The 22,908-nt window shown below is 42.5% G+C and overlaps 1 protein-coding gene across 8 annotated transcripts; it reads right to left on the reverse strand.

Annotated features, from left to right (window-relative positions):
• Positions 1 to 4,976: 4,976 nt before the first annotated feature.
• Positions 4,977 to 21,475, reverse strand: TGDS (TDP-glucose 4,6-dehydratase). 8 transcript variants are annotated; one of them, XM_045201417.3, is made up of 12 exons: positions 21,365 to 21,457; positions 19,398 to 19,464; positions 18,815 to 18,883; positions 17,612 to 17,702; positions 16,244 to 16,386; positions 15,055 to 15,153; positions 14,016 to 14,075; positions 12,693 to 12,736; positions 11,775 to 11,940; positions 9,478 to 9,536; positions 8,567 to 8,664; positions 4,982 to 7,392 (listed from the first exon to the last, which is right to left on the reverse strand). In XM_045201417.3, the coding sequence occupies exons 2-12, from the start codon at positions 19,416 to 19,418 to the stop codon at positions 7,307 to 7,309; spliced, it is 936 nt and encodes a 311-aa protein (XP_045057352.1). In that variant the 5' UTR covers positions 19,419 to 19,464; positions 21,365 to 21,457; the 3' UTR covers positions 4,982 to 7,306. The 8 variants fall into 8 exon arrangements, with proteins under 8 accessions (XP_045057358.1, XP_045057357.1, XP_045057364.1 ...); XM_024568754.4 differs by lacking the exon at positions 21,365 to 21,457 and adding an exon at positions 19,729 to 20,122; XM_024568784.4 differs by having other exon boundaries at positions 4,983 to 7,392; positions 21,231 to 21,464.
• Between the last annotated feature and the right edge of the window lie 1,433 nt (positions 21,476 to 22,908).

Below are 22,908 nucleotides of genomic sequence, written 5' to 3' on the forward strand. Positions count from 1 at the left end.
GCACAGAAGGTCAGCAGGGTAGAAGCCCCGGGTGCCCAACACGAGGCAAAACTGGGAAAACAGGGGCCTCACCCCCAGGGTATCCTTCCCTCCCCTAGCACAGCGCTGGTCACATGGTTTAGACCCCATGACCTTCATATTGCTGGTCATGCAGTTCAGACCCTCCACTGACCTTTCCTCTCTTGGCATGTTGCTAGTCACGCAGTAGATCCCCTTAGAGGTGGAACAAGGGGCCAATAAGTGGCCTCATGTGTCTCCCAGGAAGGGCCTTGCATGACCACTCCCTTAAGCATTAACCCCTCTGGGTCTCAGTGTGTTTCAGCTCCAGGCCCAGAAAAGAAGCAAAATCAGACTGAGTAACACCATGGCTGCCATCAGGACCAGATGCAATGACCAATGACCAGCTGCCCTGGCGCCAACCCATCGGCGGAGGCTGTGACCCTGAAAGGATCCACATGGGAAGCTGACAAATATTCTACTGGGACCCACCCCTGTGACCCCTAGATAAAGGCCCTCAAGACAGAGGACCCAGAGCCACTCTTTCTGGGGAGCACACACACACCTTTTCTCCACCCTCTTCCCCCGGTGCGTTTCCTTGCCTCCTTCTTTCTCCCAGGCTTGAAGGGCCCTTCTTTTGCCTCTGTAACTTGTTTCCTAAACCCCTTTCTATTACAGCTGACTTCTTCTGCCTCTGTGACTTTCCAAATAAACTTTCTTTTATAGTTTGAGTCTTGGCTGTCAATCCTTTCTTAGCCAGAACTCAAGCACTGAGGTTGCCGGACCAAGGTCCTGTCGCGGGTAACATTCAGGTGCCATTTCTCCGCTAACAGTTGTAGTGCAGGCAGTTTCGGGTGCAGGGGTGTCCAGCCTGTGGCCCATGGCCTGCATGCGGCGCAGGATGCTATGAATGCGGCCCAACACAAAATCATAAATTTACTGAAACATTATGAGATTTTTTTGTGATTACATGTCTCAATGAATTTAATGTGTAGCCTGAGACAACTCTTCTTCTTCCAGTGTGGCCCAGAGATGCCAAAAGGTTGGACACCCATACATCTTTCCAATGTTAGGTACATGTGCTTTGGACCCAGAAACAGCATTTCTGGACATTAGTCCTTCAGAAATATGCTCACCTCTGGACAGATGGGTGTGCACAGGACGTTTGAGGAAGCAGTTTTTTCAATAATTGCAACAGGGGCCACTGTAAATCCGTGGCCTTCAACTTGGCCATGCCTTCACCTGGGTAATGATAAAGTTTCTGCTTTTGCTTTGCTCTGTGATACTTCAAAATTCTCACTTCCCCTCATTTGCCTTCCCTACAACTCAAGAAGAAATTGAGGCCATGGTGAATTCCCTTATGCCCCTTTCCCAAAGTCTCTATATCCAAAAATTCATCTCAACTCCTGCCTTTGCTAGTCCAGAAGGATGAGGCAAACCCCGCCCTCCCCATTCCACCCAAGCCAGTGCTTTCCCCTGGGGCCTGTATCCTCAGGCCCTGTGACCCATGAATCGCCCACCCCTGACCACCATCAGCCTTTCCTTCTCTCCTGCCCACTCTCCCATTTAGAACAGTACAGAATCCCATCCCATGCAGACCGAAAGGGAGAGGGAAAGAGATGGGTCGGGGGAGAGGGAGAGAGAGAGAGAAGTTAGTTTCTGAAAACCCTTTTGAAAGCAAAAACTCAATTTCCTCCTCTACTCTCTACTATTATTACTGTCTATAGTTATCACACTTCTGGCCACCAGAAACTGTTTTTTTTTTCCCACACCAAGCAATTCTTCAGTTCTCTGAGGACACCAGCAGGCTGCCCTAGAATTCAATTCAATTGCGACATAGCTACCTTGAGCTGCAGAGCGATCCCACAAGCAAAGGGCTCAGTCCCACGAGACTGTCCTCACCTCAGGCACCAGTCGCCAGTCCAGGTTGTCACTTGTGCTTCTGACCATTAGCTGTCAATTTCAGGTCCCCAGGACCCCTTCCTCAGGTTTGATAATTTGCTAGAAAGGCTCACAGAACCCAGGGAAACATTTTTATGTACGATTATTAGAGAGGTTACAACTCAGGAACAGCCCAGTGGAAGATGGCCACAGGGCAAAAAGCAGGGAAAAAAGTGCAGAGCTCCCAGGCCTTCCCCAGGTGCACCCCTCCCAGCATCTCCACCTGTTTACCAACCTGGACGCTCATCAAATCTCTTCTTAATTTTTAGAGACTGTGTCTAAAAAATCCTACTTTCTAATCATTTGGTATTTCTGGGGACCAGCCCCATCCTGAGGCTATTTAGGGGCCCCACCCTGACTTGACTCATTAGCATAAACTCAAGTGTGATTTCACAGGGCCTCTTATGAAAAACAAAGACACTTCTAACGCTGGAAATTCCAAGAATTTTAGGAGTGCTGTCCCAGGAGACTGGGACAGAGATCAAGTATATTTCTCACACCCCACTCTCCTTGACCCTCCACCCTCTTTAGGGCTGGCCCTATCTTGAATTTTCTCAGCTCCTGTGGATGTAAAAAGTCAAAACCTGTAGAGATTTTTTTTTTATGAGTTTGTTTGAACCAAATTGATGACGTTGGCCAGGAAGCAAAATCTCAACAGACTGAGAAATGTTCCAGAGAATGGCAGTTTTGCAGCTTATTTTAAACATCAGAATAAAAGGAGGAGATGTAAGGAGGGTTACATGAAATCCACTGGTCTTAGATGCAAGGGGCAGGAGAAAGCAAAGTAGGAAAATATCTGGGATCGGAAAAAAGGAAAATAGAGAACTACTACTTAATAGCTGACATTTACAGCACAGAAAGATGGTATGCGGGAACAAGGTAATGAGGAGGGTGTTGTGCTCTCCTGCTCTAGTGCAGCAGTTGTCCTGGGAAAGGAGACTTCTCTGCCTGAGGACACGCTTTCTGTTCGGAATTGTTATGTTCAAGACTGTCCTATGGGGTTCCTTTCGGTTTCTGAGCCTGTAGCGCCTGTCTTGCCTCCCTTGGCCTTGTCAGGTTCAGCAAGCCTCCCCTTTCCCCTACACTCCATTCTAAGATCCCTAATTGCAACTGGTGTTACGGCTCTTGGGGTCCTCGAGATAGAAATCGAGAGGAAACCCCAGAGGCACTTCCAGACAGGTTTTATTAAGCTTATGTTCAAGCACAAGGGAGGCAGCACAGAGGAAAGGAAGGTCCTCTGAACTGGCTTGGGGGCTGGCTCTGCTTGGCTGCTTGTATAAGCTGGGGGCAGAGTGGGCTTTGTAAAAAGGCAGGCTTGTGAAATTTGCCATTTCAGGGTAGGGCGACTTCCTTTTCCAGCTGCGTGGCCTGGTAACTATGTTTGCCTGCACGGGGTGGACAAGATAGTGGACTGTTCATCTCCACCACCCTAGAAAGGCAAAGAGGTCAAATCGCAGTCAACTGCGTGTGCAGGTCAGTGGCTTCGACGCTGGCAGTTAGAAGGGAGGCATCAGCTCCCTTGGCTTTTTTGAGTAGGGAGTGGCGGGGGGGGGGGTGACATTCTTGAGGTCAGCCTATCCGGCACTCTTTCTGACCACGTGGTCTTAACTTGGCTTCCTGGCTGCCCTGTATTTTCTATTCCCGGCCCCATGTTCCTATGCTGTCTCATAATCACTACTCAGTCTCATTACCCAGATGCTCTCCTCCTCCCCCACACTCCACTAAATTGACTCTAGAAATTTTGCCTATTGCCCAAACCAACAGATACTTTTCAAGTCTTTGCCTTACCCGATGTCAGCTGGCCACCTGGTTGTCATTGAATATCTATCCCTTTGGCTGCTGTGGTATTGTTTCCTTCTGCTGTCTGCCACTCCTGTGACCATTTTTTAAAACCATTCCTTGATCTCTCTGGCTCTTCTGCCTGAAATTTATACCTTGGTGTTAATTCTCATGGTTTGTGTGTGAATCATGGCCCCCACCATCAACCTTATTCTTTTGTGTGATCTCCTTGGGGAGATTTTAATCCACTCTCAGGGTCTTAACAGCCATTTAACTCATCAATACAGGGGTGGGCACAAGTAAGTTTACAGTCATTCATATGGAAAAAGACATGCAGGTTATGATGATTACAATAGCTTTATTAACTCAAAAGGATGTCACGATGCCACTGGAAACCTACTTTTGCCCACCCCACATGAATCTGTAAGTCTCAAACCCCGCCCACCAATCTCAGCCTCCGATTCCTGTCTTGATTTTTTGTTAGAGGTCTCCTCTTGTGTACCCCACTGATGTCTAAAGCTCGTCACCTCCCAAACATAATTTACCATTCTCCACTCTTTCCAGCCCAACATTTACAACCTTAAAATACCACCCAAGTCAGGGAAGTGCACCTCCCACGTCTAATCATCGAGATTTTTAATCTAAAGACCTCTCACGTCTGTCCTCGACACTACCCCTTCTTGGCAGTGCTGGGATGTGGGCCTTTCCGTGGCTAGCCTGATTTACAGCAACAGCTTCATAACTCCGATTCCTGCAGGAGCTCAATCTTGCTTTCCTTAAGCTCATTTTCCACGCTGTTAGCAGAATAAGCTATCAAAGCTGTAATTCTGCTGTCAGTAAAAGTGGCCAAAGATCTCCTAACACATAAAACCATTCATGATATATTGCTTAGTGTAAAAAAGCACACTCTAAAACAATGTCCATTATAGTTTGATTTAAAAAATTATATATGTGTATATATTATTTGACTTTTTGACTTCTATGGTGCATGTGCCTGCCTTCCCCTGCTCCCACCCCCAATCTTGTACTGTGGGGGGATGGGGATAAAGGGTGAAGGGTAAGGGCTTCTTCTTCCTACCCAATTACCTTGCTAGCTTTTCACACACTCAGTGTAAGAATCTCCCCAGTGCTGCTATCTCTGGCTGATGGGGAGACCCCCCGCACTCCCACTGTTTTACAGTAACAGCGAGATGGAGTCCAAGCATTTCTTCATGGCAGACAAGGCTGTCCATGACCCCGCCACCCCATCTCTCTCTCTCTCTCTCTCATAATCTCCCCGCCCCACTTTAGGGAGCAAGGGAGCAGTGGTTCTCAAACATTAGGGTGCATCAGATCACGAGGCCCCACCCACGGAGGTGCTGATTCCCTAAGTTTGAAATGGGGTCAGGAATTTGCATTTCTAAGAACTGATTCCAATGCTGCTGGTGTGAGGACGAATTTTTAAAAATTATTATCGTGATAAACTATACATAACACAAAGTTTACCTTGTCAACTACTTTAAGTGTACAATTCAGTGACATTAGGTACATTTACGATGTTGTGCAACTATCACCATAATCACTTTCAGAACCTTTTCATTATCCCAAATACACTCTGCACCCATCAAACAGTAACTCCCCCTTTCCCTTTCCACCCAGCCCCTGGTGAACCTCTATTCTACTCTCTAAGCCTGTGAATTCCTTCACCAGATGCCTCAAGTAAGTGGAATCGCTTGTCAGCACTGGGTGGCATCAGCGTTATAGATTTCAGGCTTTCTAATGGGTGTGTAGGGGTATCTCATTTTCATTTGCATTTCCCTTGTGACCTATGATATGGAGGATTAATTTCTTTTAAACTGTTTTGCATTAAAAAAATAATAAACTGGTTTTTCATTATATATTCCTAATGTCTGTCAAGGTCCTCTCCTGAGATCAGACAAACGGTAGAGTGAGTGCACTGAAGTTGGAAATAGAAGTGTACGCAAGTCCTGACTGGGTGGCTCAGCAGTTTGGAGCGTCGTCCCGTGCACCACCAGACTGTGGCTTCGATTCCCAGTCGGGGCACATACCTAGGTTGCAGGTTCAATCCCCAGCCAGGGTGCCTATGGGAGGCAAGAGATCAATGTTTCTCTCTCACATCAATGTTTCTTTCTCCCTCCCCCCGCCTCCCTTCCTGTTTCTCTCAAATCAATAAACATATCCATGGGTGAGGCGTTTTTTTTTAAAGTGTACACAAAAATACGTGCAAGAACAAAGGACACAAAAAGTGTTATTTTGTCATCTACCCTCAGTGACCAAACTCCACCACGGAGTTTGCTCCCGGTTGGCCCTATTTCTGCCTGTAACTGCCTCGCCCCTGAGCTCTCACCCCAGCCTCCCTTATGCCTGCTTCCCGTCTCCTTTTCTTCTAGGGCTACAGGCTACCTCCAAGGGGCATTTTCTCCCCTTCACATCTAAGATGGGTGAAGCATCAGTTCCCTTAACCGCACTCTCTACTCCTGCCCCACCCGATGCTTACTAGTCCCAACTCTGGCGCAATCTACCCATTTTTACAAATCCCCAAATTCTGGAGTTGCCAGTGTTCAACTTCAGTTTGTGTTTGATTTGTCAGGCAAATCCTTTTATTAATTTTGGATCTGCTTACTCTTCTCCCAGTCTCCTCTTCCTCAAAGTCCTTATTCCCCTCCTACCCGCTCCCTCAACCACCTCTGCGTTCCTAACCAACCTCGCTCCCCACTTCGCAAAGAAAACCACCATCGATCGTGCACTGAAGCCAGAGAGTTGGGCACAGTTTTTGACTTTTCCATTTTTCAACGTAATATCCAATCAGTTACATTTTTCAAATCATCTTAAAGTCTTTGGAGGAGAGAGGAATTAAAAATACATAAGTATTTGAAAATTTTTCTACAGCAAAATAAAGATATATATTACCGAAAAAAACCAGGGTCTATATTAAATATATTAAAATATTGATCACTTTATAAATAAAATTATTACAAGCATTAAGTACATAATACAATTTCCAATACAAGGTTCCTTACACAGAGTTCAATGACTGATTTTGAAAATATAAAAACTACGTCTTTGTTTTAAAAAACATTTAACTTAATGTTACAAAATTATCAAAAGTTAAAAAGTGCTTCCATTTTGTTCCATTTTTAAAGCTCATGTAGCACAACAGCATATCTTTAGAAAAATGATGAATTAGGGCACACTGTTGCATACTGTCTAAAAATGAAAACCTCAGAGACTTTTTAGGCAGCGGGAAAGGCCGGGACGCCGGCTGAGTCACTGCCGCAAAGCTGTCGGTGGCGCAGAGCTACCGCGTCCTTGTTCCCGGATCCAGGGTCCCTTGTCCCTGGCCCACGCCTGCGCAGGGGTCTGTCTGTGTCTCCTGGTTCCTAATCCAGAAAAGGTTTCTGAAAGAATTTTGATATTTAAATCCTATGCTAATACTGAAATTCTTCTCAAGATTGATAAAGTTTTTGAATTTTAGACAAAAAGTCTTGAATCTAATTCCAAGTGAAAACAAGACACTTCATTTGGTCACTTGATTTCATATCACGTGTCGAGGTAGGGTAATGTTCCTCCTTTTCCAAAAACTTCCTGACTATACAAACGGTGGATGTGCTGGGAAGGGTTCTAATGCCTTTTCTGCATTCTTCCAGTTGTGAAAGTTCTCTCTGTACCACTCAACTGATAGGAAAGAAAACAAAAGACAAAGATCAAAATTAAAAAGCTAAACATCAGTGAACCAACATTTACTGGGTTCTGATAAGTAAGAAGAGTCTTGCCCAAAAGCTTACCAGAGGGCCGGGGTGGCCTAATGAGAAAAACAATTCGATTCTGAACTAACAATCAGAAAATATTTCATCGTCTGAAAATTCAGATTTAAAAACAACTATTTTTTTTAACTTCAAAAGTATTATATTAAATTTGCTCGTATAAGTCTTTGAGACATTCTCATTTTAAGAAATTCAGGGAGAAAGAGAGATAAGTCATTTGTACTGGTTTTAAAGTTACAGAAAATAAGTGTAATATTTTATTCACATAAATCTACCAATACTGTATTTCAGGCATAGTGAGATGATGTGAGTTTACTTCTGTTAATATGTGAAATTATTTTATCTTGCTAGTACTAGCATTAACATTTTTGTAGTTAAAAATTAACCTTTTAATTTTCTTTTTAAAATGTAATACTAGTATTTTGTATTTTAAGCTCTGAATCAAGACTTTATGTTTGAACATATTTTTTCTCATGGGTACATTTCTAAATAGAACTTTAACATACATACACTTATATATACTTATTTTAATAGATATTCTGCACATGGTCAATTTGCTTCCTATTTAATGTAAAAAGACTCAACACTTAAAGACTGTAACTATATATTTCATCAAATCTAAGACATCATTTAAGATGGACCACTGTTTTACATACCAAAAAAAGAAAAAAGTTGCAATAATTTTAACATGTGATTGTAAAACACATACCTTTCAAGGGTATGAAAAGAATAAAAAATGTACACCTGAGAATCAATGAAACAGGAATCTGAAAAATGCTAATAAGATATAGGAAGACTGATCAGAAGTTAATCTATTAAATATAAATAATAGATTATTTATCTATTAAATAATTATCTATCTAAATAAATTATTTAAATAATTATTTAAATAAATAATTATCTATCAAATTGTTACATTTAATATATTTCTATTAATAATAGAAATATATTAAATGTAACAATTTGAAAAGTAAAAATGATTCATCAAAATATTCCACTGAATTTGTAGTGTTCTAAAAATAAACTACTTTTTCTTTAAAATTTTCTGAAACCCTCAAACCCCAAGGGACCAATTCATAACATACTTGTTTTCTTTATTCCTTCTTTCCAAGGCACTTTAGGTCTCCATCCTAAGCCATGTATTTTCTCTGACTTCATCGGATATCTCATGTCATTGGTAGGTCTTGGAAAACAAGACAGATTTAAAATGACACTATGGAAATATAGTTACATATCTGAATGTTATGAGAAATAATGTGTCCTTAGATATTTACCATAATTCAATTTAAAAAATTCTCCTTGATAACATGATCATAAAAAATTTGTAAAATAAAGTGTTTATTTTTTAAAAATTAGCCCTGGCTGGTGTGGCTCAGTGGACTGAGCACCAGCCTACAAATCCAAAGGTCACAGGTTTGATTCCCAATGAGGGCACATGCCTGGGCTGTGGGCCAGGTCCCCAACTGGTTGATGTTTCTCTCCCTCTCTTTCTCCCTCCCTTCCCCTCTCTGTAAAAATAAATAGATAAAATCTTTAAAACATTATCTATAATCCCAGGTACCTAACGCTCCCTACGGCTTGTCCTCCTCTGATTTCTGCACAATCTAGGTATGAATGCAGTGGGTAATACCTGCAGCGTTTGATGAATGAATAAATACATACACACAAACTTATTAGGGCCCTTGTGTTCCATACCCTGGGCTGGGCACTTTGTATTTATAATCAAACCTTAAAATTCTTTGCTGTTTGCAAGATGTTATTTTCTCTACTTCACACTTGAGGAAACCTCAGCCTTGGAAAGGGTCAGTAACTCTCTTTAAGTCACAGAGCTAGCAAGGAACAATGTTACCCTTTATTCTTATGACATTTACAATTAGAAATATATTTTAGTAGGAAACTCAAAACGAACAAACTGGCTCTGGGTCATTCCACGTATTTTGTAATTCTGTGAGCACCTAAGGTTTCAGCCTTCCCCCCATGCTTGCATGTTACTCACCTATCATTAACATAATCCACCCAGCTTTCCATTTCGGACTCCGACTTGGTCTCTTTGATCTGTCAAAACGGAAAAGGCTTTCAGTCAAATCATAAAATGAGACCAGAGAACAACAGTATTCCCTGGCAGAGTCAAAGGATAAGAAATCCAACCTCCTCAAAGCCGCAGAGACAGCTGAGAGAAGAGTGTTTTACCACTGTACTTTACAGTCCAAATTCTACCCGAAGCTCATTTAATACACGTTGTATACTATGGCAGAAAATACTTTTTTTGGCTTCTGGTTATTACTCAATGTGATATTGTGATTTATAATACGAAATATGTGCTTCCTGGGGAACCAACCATGTGCTTAGAGGGACAGAACTCAGCCCCCCTCCCTTCACACCTGGGAAAGGAAGCGGGAGAGGGGCAGGAGGTTGGATTAGTCACCTACGGTCAATGAGTCAGTCAATCATGCCCACTTAATAAAGCCTCCATGGAGAGCTTCCAGCCTGTTAAGGAACTGGGAGAGGGCAGGCCCACAGACAGCATGTGCACTCCACGCCCCTTCCCTCATGCCTTGGTGCCCTTACATGTGTCCTCCATCTGGCCATTCCTGAGTTATAGCCTATGTAATACAAGGTCTGTCCAGAAAAAGTCCAGCCATTGTCAATATAATGAGAATGGTTCGGGTAACATCGACGTAACCTGGCAGCCAAGGAGAGTGGACTGGAATGTGAGTGTGTGAATAATAACGACTCCACTGTCCTAGTCAGTGGGGGGCGGTAGACTCTGTTGAGTGAGCTTGTGTCCTGTGTGGTTGTCATGTCCAAAATGACTGAGCGAGTACAGCAATGAATCTGCATCAAATTTTGTGTTAAGCTTGAACATTCCTCCACAGAAACTATTCAAATAATCCAGCAGGCCACAGCTATGGACTACCAGTGACTGGCAGCTGCATCCCGACAATTCCCCCCACTCATGTATCACGTCTCATGCAGTTTTTGGTGAAACATCAAATCACCCAGGTGACTCAGCCCCTCTACAGCCCAGGTTTGGTGCCCTGAAACTTCTGGCTTTTCCCAAAACTAAAATCACCTTCGAAAGGGAAGAGATTTCAGACCATCAATGAGATTCAGGAAAATATGATGGAGCAGCTCATGGTGACTGGGAGAACTGTGTGAGGTCCCAAGGTGCCCACTTGAAGGGGACTGAGGTGTCATTGTCATATGTGTAGTATTTCTTGTATCTTGTGTAAGATACAATAAACGTCTCTCTTTGTCATATTACATGGCTGGATACCTTCTGGGCAGACCCCGTAAACCAGTAATCTAGAAAGTAAACTACCTTCCTGAGTTCTGTGAGCCACTCCAGCAAATGACCCCCGATGTGCAGCTGGCTGGCCAGGAGCACAGGGGACAACCAGGTCTTACAACTGGTATCTGAACGGAGGGCAGTCTTGTGGGGCTGATTCCGCAACCCGGGGGCCTGGGGCTGTCTCCAGGCAGATAACATCAGAACTGAGTTAAACTGTAGGACACCCCGCTGGCATTGGATAATTGTTTGGTGTGGAATACCCATGTTAGGAGTACAGAGTATTCTGATAATAGTGCAGAGGAAAACACACGTTTTTCAATACACTCAGTCTTTCTACCGAGTCCTGAGGTTTTTTATAATTGATGTTCCAAAATACATACCTACACTCATAACTACAATTATTTATATATCATCTCATCATTCTTTGATTTTAGGACACAACTTAATATTTCTGAAATTGAAGTATGTCTTTTACTGGCTATGCACACCTAATGTATTACGATTTTTTTCCCTGAAAAAACTGTTGCTAGATGAGTGATAGAACTTCATATACATATCTTAGCATATAGATCGTGTACCTCAGTGATTTTCAACCTTTTTCATCCCACGGCACACATTTAACATTTAATAAACTAATTACTAAAATTCTGCGGCACACCAAATATATATTATACTTTTTGCTGATCTGACAAAAAAAAGGTATGATTCTGATTCATTTACACTGGGTGGCTATTATTTTGTTGGCTGTTGTCACTTTTTTATCTGACAATCTAAGGGGAAAGAGGGCAGTGCCCCTGACTAAACAGTCAGGTACTGCATGTTTAAAAACTGTTGTGGCGCACCGGTGGAAAATCGCTGGGATACAAAATTATAAACTTTATTCATTACTCTTCACGGTTCACCTGGATAACCTGTAAATCGTTGACTCTGACTAGAGGAGAGACTACTGCCACGAGTGAGACACAGCCTCGAGAACGCCGCCTGTCACAGCGCGTACGCACCAGCTGTATGAGCTCCCGGGCCAGCTGCAGCACCGACATCTCAAAGTTGGTCCCGATGTTATAAATTTCGCCTGGCTTCCCCTTTTTGAGGACAGTGAGAAATGCTTCTACGACATCGGTAGCATAAAGAAAATTTCTTGTTTGAAGCCCTGATCCATGAATGCAGCTAAAAAGATGAAATAAAAGGGAATCATAACATGTAAAAAGTAAGCTCTCCCAAGCCAGAGCAAGGCAACAACTGGGTACAACTCCAGAAAAGCTAATTCCCGTGGCAACCCTGGAGATCTTCCACTGAAAACGCAAACTGCCTCGACTTTTCTGAATTTCATCCAGAGTTCTTCAATGATCTCCAGTCCTCCCGAGGTTCTCGGCAGGAAAGTGGCAAACATATAATGACCCCTGAGAAATATGTTTTCATCAACTGTATGCCTTAAATTCATTTTGAAGAAATATCTGCAGTTCTATGAATTAAGTCTTTTCAGAAAGAGTTATACAAAGATAGATGTCGAATTTTAAGTGATAACTAAAAGTTCCAGGGTAAATCATTTAAGAATTAACATTTTTTTTCTGTCACCATTTATCCCCCTTTAGCCCCCTATATCGCCCCCATCCCCATTTCCCTCTGCTAGTCACTGTACCGTTGTGTTTATAAGTTGGTTTGGTTTATTTTTGGCTTAGTCCCTTCACTTAAGACCTGAAATTATTCTAGTAAATAAAATTCATCCTGTAAAGATGAATTACAGATTATTCTATTTAAAACACTGTTACACTGACTGTAGATGAATTCCTAAATTTGTTGAGACATCCAGTTCTATGGCCTCCCACACCAAGACTTCATGAATTTCAAGAACGACTGTCACCAAAAAAGTAACAACATATGGGAAAAACATCTGGGTACAAAGGTAAATAATAACATACCATTTCCTGTTGTGTTGTAGTAAAGATATAAATTTTGGAATAACCTAAAAGAATATTTAAATATCGTTTCAGACTTTGGAAATTTGCTCACTAATATGTATCTGAACTCATAAGATTAAAACATTGTTATTGTTAAGAAATATACATATACATTTCAATTCTTATCAGCAGTTCAAGAAAAATCTATTAAAACTTTGATAAGTAAAAGAACTCTAAGATCGCTTCCTATTTCACAAAAGCAAGTTAACTGCCACAAAATATAAAAAGAAAACAATGTAAATAGTGGAACATTTCAGAAAAAGTCTTCATGAACAGTTGCTTTCATTACAAATATCACTTTTGTGTTGATTTTACAAGAGCAAGAATCTTACTTACTGCTTTACCTGTAACACCTACTCAGTAAGTGCCTGGGAAATTAATTTTTTAAAAAAGTATACTCCGGCACTTTGGATTCAAAGAAAACTTATGTTAGACAGAGCAAGATAAATCACTAAATTTATAATAAACCTGTTGAAGATACTACATAAATTAAGCAAAGCAGATATGACCACCACCAGATCAGGGAAAGGGCCCTGTCCTTTGGGAAAGTAGGTGAGCGCATCCAGCTGGGAAGTGAAAAAGCCAGTCTCTAAACTTAGGCAGAGCGAGGGCAACAGTTACTTAAACTGGGTTTAATGACATTTCCAGCCTTCCACCTGCATGTCTTTACTCACTACTTGAACTACTTTGGAGCCCTGTTTTCCAAAATGCCCTCTGAAGGCCCTGTGCTGGTTTGGGACTCCCGGGACTGGAGTGGCTGATCTGGCATATGGTGTCCGGCCCCTTTGGAAAGGCTTTATTCCACGCTAAAGCCCCATCGCGTGGCGTCTAAGAAATGTCTGCACGAGCTTCCCACACCACCCCCTGCCTCGCAACTACATTCTGCGCAGCCTGACACACTGGTCCGTCTGCCAACCAGGAGCCTGAACTGCAGCGGGACAGTAGCGAAGGCAGGACTCCACGGTGCAGGAGAATCCTGCAAACCACAAGGTGTTCTCACACACATCATCTCACCGGAACCTTCGAAACCCGCCCAAGATCACCGCTACTCGTCAATTTAAAGAGGACGCTCGAAGGGCCTGAGGTCACGTGGCAGGTGAGTATCAGGTCGAGACCTTAGCTCAAATCTTCAAACTCTCAACCAGAGATCTGCATGTGGCCTATACAACATTTATAAATTATGCATCATTACTACGTAAATTTTGAACAAATAACCGAAGAGAGGTTATTATCAGTAGTAAGTTACAATCACTGAAGCACACTGAATTCAGAAGTAAAATGTACCTTTTCGGGGTATTGATGTGGTCCATAAACATTGCTGCTTCTCGTGATGACAACTGGGAACTGAGAGTATTAGATAGTAAGACAGTGGAAAGGTCCCAAATAATGATTACCTAAAGTTTTCAAATGTGGCACTTCTGGCTAAATAATTCCACACACCTCAAGGACAGAGGTGACGGGATTTTTTCTAATGTAAGGTTCCTGAAAAGACAGGAGACGATGGGATTCAGGTAAAGGCAGAGGTTCGAAAGGGAAGAGGGGAATTTTCCCTTTACTGGGACAAGGGGAGGATAAATAGAGATGAAGGCAGGTTTCTAAGCTTGAGAGAAGAAAATTAAGGAAATTTCCAGCTGGTTATTTCCAAGACTACCTCTAAGACTCTAGGTTTGGTTAAATGTTAAACTTCAAGTTGGCTTTCTCTGTTGTACCAACCTTACAAATAGAAAACCTGCCACGAAAAGAGAAAAGGACCAATGCTACTGGAACCGAAAAGGCAAGAGACCCTGCCATCAGTCCTGGGCTTGCCTTTGTAACCCAGTTCCTAGGAACAACCAGGGAAGAGCAGTATGGAGCCAAACGTGGATGTTCGTGGATGTTCGAGTCGGGTGACTCACGTTGCTTACGGCTCTCACACTGACACCGCGGAACCTCCCAGGGAATCTACCTCCTACTCATGAGGAGCCGAGAGAGGTGGGTCATGCAGAGAGGGGCATGCAGGGGTAAGGGAACCTGCCCTCCCTCCATCTGCCTTCAGTCAGAACAGGGCTTTTCACCAGGGCAGTAACACTCGACTTGTTACTGAGTAGGAAAAACACTCTCATATATGCACAAATCAATTTTTTAAAAGGTGAAATGAAGAAGCAGCAGGTCCTACTTTGTCCACATGCTATAGAAAATCAGCTTTTTTTAGAATTCCTTAATATAGAACTTTTCTCAATATATGTCCTCGACTCTAAAACTGAAACATTGCTAAGGCTAACTGGAAGTTTAATTACTTAAGTCCAAAGAAAAGTGATTCAAGAGTTTTTAAATAAGTTCTTACTTTGTATCGTTCCCAGTAAGACTGTACAAAACACTCAGCAGCTGCTTTAGAGGATGCATACGGATTTGTTGGTTGTTTGGGTGAAGATTCGTCAAATTCCTAATTTTAATAAGATAAATTTAAAAATAGGTATTACACATACCTTGTAAGTACAAAAATCAGAAAGTATTATTACAAACTGAAAAGTTAATCACTACATTAAAAAAACATTAATGAGCCCCAACTACATGCCTAGCACTTTTCCAAGCACTTGAGTGTATTGCAGAGTAACCTATTTAAAGTTCACGGTTCACGACAACCCTGTAAGGCAGGAGGCAGAAGAGCAAGTGCAAAGGCCCAGAGACAAAAGTGTGCTCAAAGGAACTACAAGGAGCTTCGTGAGAGGGGAGAGAAGTGGGAGATGTAGTATCCTTGGAGGGCTAGAGGGAGGCCAGAACACGTGGAACCTGGGAGGCCAACGCCAAAACATTAATGGACTTAGAGAGGGTAATGTCATGACTTTACATGGCTACCACGTCACTTCTGGTGCGGGCGGCAAGGCACAAGGACGAAGACAGCCTTATAAAAATGGCAAGAACTGAAAATGGCTGCTTCTCAGAGGTGGGACTGTGGACTGGAAAGCGGTCACGGTCTGCTTTTTCTCACTGTAAGTATTTTCAAACTACTTGATTCTTTTCACTATACGAGAATTTTGGTAAAAATAAAAAAAAAAAAAAAACAGAACAAGGTCCCTGCTGACCACGAAAAATATGAACTGGAAAAGGAGCCACCCTTTTGCATGAAGAGTACGACATTCACAGATGACCGGGAAGGGAGAACAGATTCCCGTCTCTACAGCAGCTGCACACTCACCCCGGACGCTCCGGCGTGCTACAGCCTATCGCACACATGCGCTGGCCCACGGGAATACCACCCACCGTGTGTGCAAGACTGGGACAAAAGGATGAAACCGGCTGCTGTCTTGTAAAGTACCATCAGTCAAATTCCCTGCGAACCTGTACCTAGAGGACTGCCGTGGCCACGGGGCGGCACTATTTGATCGAACAGAAGGCACGACGGAGGGACACCTGGAGAGTCCCGCAAGGACGTGTGATCAGACGGTGAAAAGAAGCCCAGAGCAGGTTTCCCTAAGACGGGCTTGCTCCATGGTCCATGGGAAGTAGGTGGAATGGATGTTTTCTCGGCTTACCTTGTCAAGGCTGCCCCCATACACCTCGTCTGTGCTGACGTAGATAAACTTCTCCACTCTGGCTTCGTGAGCGGCACTTACCAAAACGTGAGTGCCGTAGACATTAACATAGGTAAACTCAAAGGCACGTACAAATGAAAGATCTGAAAAAAGAGAAAAAGCTGGAACAGTTTCACCCAAGGGACAAAACAAATCCCAGACCTGATACTAGACAAGCGGAGTTGAAGTCTCTAAGGTCTTTGCGTTGTTTGGGAGGCGAGCAAAGGTTCTGATGGACTTTAGGCTTTGACAAGCTAGTTACGCGTGTCATAATTTCTAGGGAAACCACTCAAAGGATACAAGCAGAATATGTAACTTCCAAACTAGTAGAGGAAGAAAAATAGAATAAGAAAAGTTCCTCAGTTGAGCCCTTAAAAGAGCAAGCAAGAACTTTTTTAAGGTATTTTTTAAAAGGCATGGAAGAATTTTTTTAAAAAGAATTTAAAAAGAAACAAAGAAACAGAACTGGTGAGAAAAATAGAGAGCACATAATAAGATGATAAGAATGAATCCAAACAGATTAACAAACTCAGTTTTTAGGGTAACTACCAAGGATAGTCAGACTAGATTTAAAAAAATCCAAACATAAGTTGTTTGTAAGACACACAGCTAAACCATAAAGTCAGCAAGACCAAAAAACCTACATGTTATCTTATATGTACATTTTTAGAACATTTTAAAACAGGCAAAACTAACCTACCCTGCTGAGGAATAAATACACAGACAGTAAAACTATAGAGAAAACCAAGGGAAATGACAACTTTTAAGTCAGGTTAAAGCAGTAGTCATACTGCAGCTAAAGAGGGTTCAGCAACATTCTGTCTTTTGTGTAGGTGATGGCTACATGGGTGTTCACAGTAGCAGCATTCCTTTCCTCTTCCTTCCAAAATCTTCTGCATATTTATATTTCACACTATAAAATGCTAGAAAACCTATGAGAAGAGTCTCAGATGGACAAAAAGTACAAGTTATACACTGTTCGAATGTGTACCCAATGCCCAGCTTAAAAACAACAAATACAGCTTGAACACAAGTAATCACTGCCCACAAGTAATCACTGTGTCGAATTTGGCTAGACGGCCAGTTTTAAGAGAGCACGCGGGGTTACTTTTCAACCTCCCCTAACAGAAATGACCGGGAAAACGACAGTTATCTCGATGGCACAGCGACCGCTGGCTCGTTTTCTGGTACAGTGCTGTATGTGCTCTTTCAGAGACACACACAAAAGTACCTACGTGTTCACCCCCAGTTCTGCACTCTGATGTAGGCTAATCAGCCACTGGAAGAAACGGTTGGCCCGTCATAACTGTAGCATAAAACAATGCTCACCTACATGTGTTTGTGCCGCAAAATGCAGGACCATATCGATTTTCTCTGCTGCGAAAAGCAGCTTCACGAAGTGGGGATCGCATATGTCGCCCTATATGAAAGCGAACATGAAAACACTAAGTTGCACTGCGCATGCACATTCATAAGAACCCTGTTACTGCAGGAACAACAAAGAAAAACGGTAAGAGAAGAATTAATTCTCCCCTCCCCAGTTTGAGAGAGCATATCTTAAAAATTCAACTGAGGGGTCAAGTAAGGACAGTAATGAATGATGCATCTTTTTCAGTATCCTAGGATATAAAATATTCAATTCAAAAATTTTGTGGCAAATTAATGTCTAAAATATTTTATTATGCACCAACTACTACTAAGGACTTGCCAACCTAAGGTCATTAACAGGAAAATTTTTAAACATATTTTCAAAAGTTTGAGATAAACATTATTGAAATATATTTAAAGTAAATGTTACAACTGGAATGACATTTTGAAAAATCTATTTAATCACAACTAAGTAAATTTATGAGTACTTTTGTTATACGTATAGTTCTAAAAATATGTACCCTCAATAATCCTTTCATGACTGAAGGAAACACTTTCAGATGGAACAGAATTATGAAATGTTTTCTCAGTATATTCTTTAAGATTTGTGATTAAATGAATCACTACAAAATGTAAATAAAAATAAACTATAGGATAAATAGTTGCACTCGCCATTAAAATTCCCCTTTGCGAATTAATGACCTGGCTCTCTGGTTTATACTTTGGACTCCTTTGGGAGTGGCTAGTAAGAATCAGTCTTCCAGAACCAACCAATCAACCTTCATGGGAGAAGACCATGCTACAGGCTGTATGGCGGGCTTTTTCGCTGTTGCCTGGCCTAGCTAACACCCCACTTACACCAGTCTTCTTAAATCCCAGCAAGGCCTTAGTTAGAAGGATAGGGAGGACCTAAAAAAATCCCAGACCATGTAAGTTCAGTCAGCTACTCACAGATCTGCCAAGACACCAAAAATCACATGTAACTTTATATGTGGTATCGATCTAAAGGAAGTATTCTCTACAGCATGTGGGGCTTCTGGAAGCTTAAAGGTCTTTAATTAGCACGCTTTCCAAGCCTATGCCATGCAAGTTTGTAAAGAAGGAAGACACAATGTCTGAATAGCTAGAGGCACAGTATAATAATTACATAAGAAACTATCATACCTGTATAAATTTGTAGTTTTGTTTGTTAGAAATGGTTTCAAGATTCTTCAAGCTTGCACAGTAATCCAGCTTAAAATATTTAAGGGGAAGGGAGGGTGGAGAAACAACACAAAAAGAGATGATAGCTTTTCCTAGAAAATATCAATTTCTTGTAAAGATGTTCTGATCATAGTACAAAAATGTCTGCTTAAGGAGTCTGCACTTCGTATTTTTAGATGTTTCTAATATATTAAAGTAAAAAACAAAAAATGTAATTTGTTAATGTTTCAAAATAAAAAAAAATTACTTGTTATAAACCTCTCCTCTAAAAAGTTTTTTTGCCCAGATTTGCCTCCAGCCCCCCAGGGCTGGAAAAGTTTACCATCCCCCACTGAAAAGGAATCAGCGGTTGAAGACAATTAGTCCTGTGTCACACATTACAACTCATTTCACTTTTTCCTGAGTAACTGTCGGTAAGTCTGCGGAGATGGGGGAAGAAACTACTGCCCATCATATTACGGCAGGTAAAAATTCCCAATACTTATGGATTATCCTCTGACTATACATTTTTACTGTTACGTTTTATGAAATGAAGGTGACTCACCTTGTCTAGATTTATGATCATATAATTTGGATAATCTTCTACTAAAGAGACAATCACATGTGATGCACTATAAGAAAAAAAGTATATCTTATTAGTAGAAAACTTAATGATTCCATAAATTCTTAACTGTTACCCTAAGCTGTCAAGTATTAGGAAACTATTCAAAAATACCTTTACATTTTTGCAAGAAATATAACTACACTGAATAGACACACACCCACCCTTTTTACTAACATTGTCAACAGCAGTGATATACAAAGCCTTATATTCCCTTTACACTATGCAGAAAAGTGAATTTACTGGTCCTGGGTATAAGAAAAAACTAGTTTACCCAAGTGATCTGTCCATGCATGCTGTGAGTATGGGAGCGAAGCAAGATGATAAATACGGTGGTTGGTGGTCAGTGCAAACGGGCTATAATGAGGCTTTTCAGACTGTAGGTATAACTACGTAAAAATTAGGTTAGTATGGGCATAGGAGTTGTCTGTGTTCATAGTAATCCCACTGCAATTGCTAGCTCTTCGGACAAGAATTTGATGGTGTAAGTCGGGTAGGGGCAGCGGGCAGGTCTTAGACTAAACCTGGTTTTCAAGGCTAACAGCTGACACCACCCTGAGCTGGATATCCACAGTGACTCCTAGGTTTGGGTTTCGGAGGACCAGTGAGATGATCCACCAGATTTTATCATATACACCAAACAAGGGCAGGATGAAGGGCAGCCCCCAACCAAACAGCCCTTTCATAGCATTTTCTAAAAGTACCCTTCCTGGACCAGCACTATCACCCCTGTACCACCCTTTTAAGTCCATGCTCCTGTTGTCATTAAGTCAACCTTGCTGGCATGATACCCTCCTCCAAGTCACTGTCAGATCCGAAGAGATTTAATGTGCTAATGGGCTGGGGGTGGGTAGGGTGGTGGGAGAGAGAGTCCCATGTTCCTCTTCTTCCACTGGACACTGGGAGAGCTTCTTGTTTGTACTTATGCATTCATCCATTCAACAACTACTGAAGACCTTTATAAAATGAGCCAGACATTCTTCTTGGTGCTGAAAGAATAGTTTCTGCCCTCATTCAGTTTACGTCCTTCAGTGGGGGTGCAAGCAATAAACAAGTAAACACAACACATAATACAACTTCAGGTAGTGATAAATGTGTTAGCAGGGAGGGGGTATTTTAGATAGGGTGGTCAGATAAGGCTCTGAGAAGGTGATGTCTAAATAGATGTCTGAATTGAATGATGCAAACGGGGAAGCAAGTGCAAAGGCCTCGAGAAAGGAGGAGCCTCGTAGGTTCCAGGGACAGCAAGGGGTCAGTGTGGCAGGCACAGGAAAGAAAGGGGTAGACTGGCAGGAGAGCAGACTGGAAAAGTAGTGCCAGGATACGTGAGAGTCTTCAGGATATGGTAGAGTCTCGATTTTAGTCTAAGTCGGACGCACTTTCACTTAATAAACACTGACTTCTGAGGAACAGAAGCACTATGACCAATCAGAAGGCTACAGTAGCAGTCTAGGAAAAAACCAAAAACCAAAAACAAACCAGTAACGTGGGCTAGGGTAGAAGGGGAAGGGAGGTGAGGAGTGGCCGTGAGAATATACTTTGAAAGTAGGGAGAGAGGACTTGCTGACTGCGGGTGTAAGAGGGAAAGGGGCACAAAACGTTTAGTACCAAGAGTTTTAAATTCAGCTGAATAAATAAACGTCTAGTCGTGCATTAAGACCCTCCCCTCATCAGGCACCCAAAGCTGGTCCCAAGTTGCCTAGGGCGAGCAGAGCCGCAGGAAAAGGTTGGGGTTTTCTGGGGAGCCACTACTCGGCCAGCGACGCCGTTACCTACATGAAACCAGCACCCCCGGTCACCAGGACCCGCTTCGCAAAGCTGCTGGGAGGACCCGAGGGATCCGCCCCACCCGCAGCCGACATCTCCCGGCTCAGTAGTGCCTGGCACCGTAAAGCCACCGGTCTCTGTACCGTAGGGAGGTCCCTCCGCGACCTTTTACGACGTGTCCCGTTTCCCCGACACGTTAACTGGGGCTGGCGGGGCGGCTTCCGGAGCGTAGCGGATTTATCCCCGCCCTTTGGAGGGCCAGGCCGAACCTTCTGGTGCGCAAACTCCGCAGCGCCACTGCGCAGGCGCAGCTATTCGGCGCAGTCCCCTGGCTCGCTAGCGAAAGTTGAGTGTGTCTGGAAAAGTGGGCTCCGGCACGTCGTCCGGGCGAGTGTCACGAGCATGAATTAGGCTTTACTTAGATGCACAGATGGTCGGAGTTATGAATGATTACCTTCTTTTCATTCTTGTACTACAGCGATCTCCACAGTCATGCACCAGTTGTGCTGAGAACTCGCGAGGAGTTCTCTTGCAAGAGTATGGAGATGGGAGGTTGGAGTTCTCTGCAAGAGTATGGAGATGGGAGGTTGGATTAGTCAAATGACCTTTTGCTGCTGTTGTTACTATTATTACTACAGATGTTCCCTAGATCTTACCCGCAGATCATTTCCGACTCGGCCCTAGCCTCTACTCCTTGCTTTTCCCTGAATTTGCCTGGCATGCTACTTCCCTTAGGTCGGGATGCCTAGGACTTACCCTTACTTCAATTCTCAGCTTGAATGTCAGCCTACTAGAGAGTCCTTCCTTGACCACCCAAATTAAAATAGCAAATGCTACTCCAGCCTGCGGGACAACTCTACCCTTTATTTTCCTCTGTAACAGTTATCAACACTTATGTTGAATTGCTCATTGTCCTTGCTCCATGAGGGCAGAGGCTTTGTTTCCTGACATAATCCCAAAGCCCTAGGACCAAGCCTGGCACAGAATAAACCGTCAGTAAGTATTATTAAATAGGTGAATAAAAATCTTGTGACTTTTTTAAACAATGTGTTGGCAGTGCCTAAGAAGAATGGGAATACCTAGATATGTAGAAGAGTCATTGGTAAGAATACTTTCGTGGGCAAATTAATACTATATGTGCAAAATTCAAATGTACGTACCCTACAAGTTCTATGGTGTATACTGTAGGTAACTGCCAAAAAACACAGGTATGTTGATTGTTAAATTGCTCATAGTGATGAAAAATGACCCAATATAAATGTCTACTTTTTCAGTACAAGAGCTGATAGACAGCCTTAAAAAAAAATGTACCACTATAGAATGAAGACCAAATTTATTGTAGCGGATACTTACGGTTTTGTATGACCAGACTCCCCCGCCCTTTTTCATCTTCCCAACTTGACCCACTCCACGCAGGACCCAGGGTGGGCACGTGACTCACTGTAGGCCAACTGAAGCCTCTTCCTGCGATTTGGAATCGGACTAAGGTTCTAGGATAGTCTGGTTGCTCTTCTTGAACTCTGAGGACCTGCACATTTTGGACTTGCTGGTGGCCATATTCATTCAAATGAACTGAGGAATCAAAAAAGCCTGTTTTCAGTGAGAGGGAAAAACAGAGTCGATAACAATGAAAAGAAAAACAAGAGACAGAAAAAAGGCCTCATAGCATTCAAGGCCCATATTCTGA

Source organism: Desmodus rotundus, chromosome 13 (genome assembly GCF_022682495.2).
Source record: "Desmodus rotundus isolate HL8 chromosome 13, HLdesRot8A.1, whole genome shotgun sequence".
Taxonomy (NCBI): Eukaryota; Metazoa; Chordata; class Mammalia; order Chiroptera; family Phyllostomidae; genus Desmodus; species Desmodus rotundus.

Bases quoted from the DNA above. Each gene is read 5' to 3' on its own strand.
- TGDS (XM_024568784.4), bottom strand. From the start codon at position 21,316: ATGTCGGCTGCGGGTGGGGCGGATCCCTCGGGTCCTCCCAGCAGCTTT. The intron at 19,465-21,230 runs GTAGGTAACGGC...TTTTTCTTATAG, and splicing joins ACCGGGGGTGCTGGTTTCAT to TGCATCACATGTGATTGTCT. The intron at 8,665-9,477 runs GTGAGTAACATG...TTGTTTTCCAAG, and splicing joins GTGGATTATGTTAATGATAG to ACCTACCAATGACATGAGAT.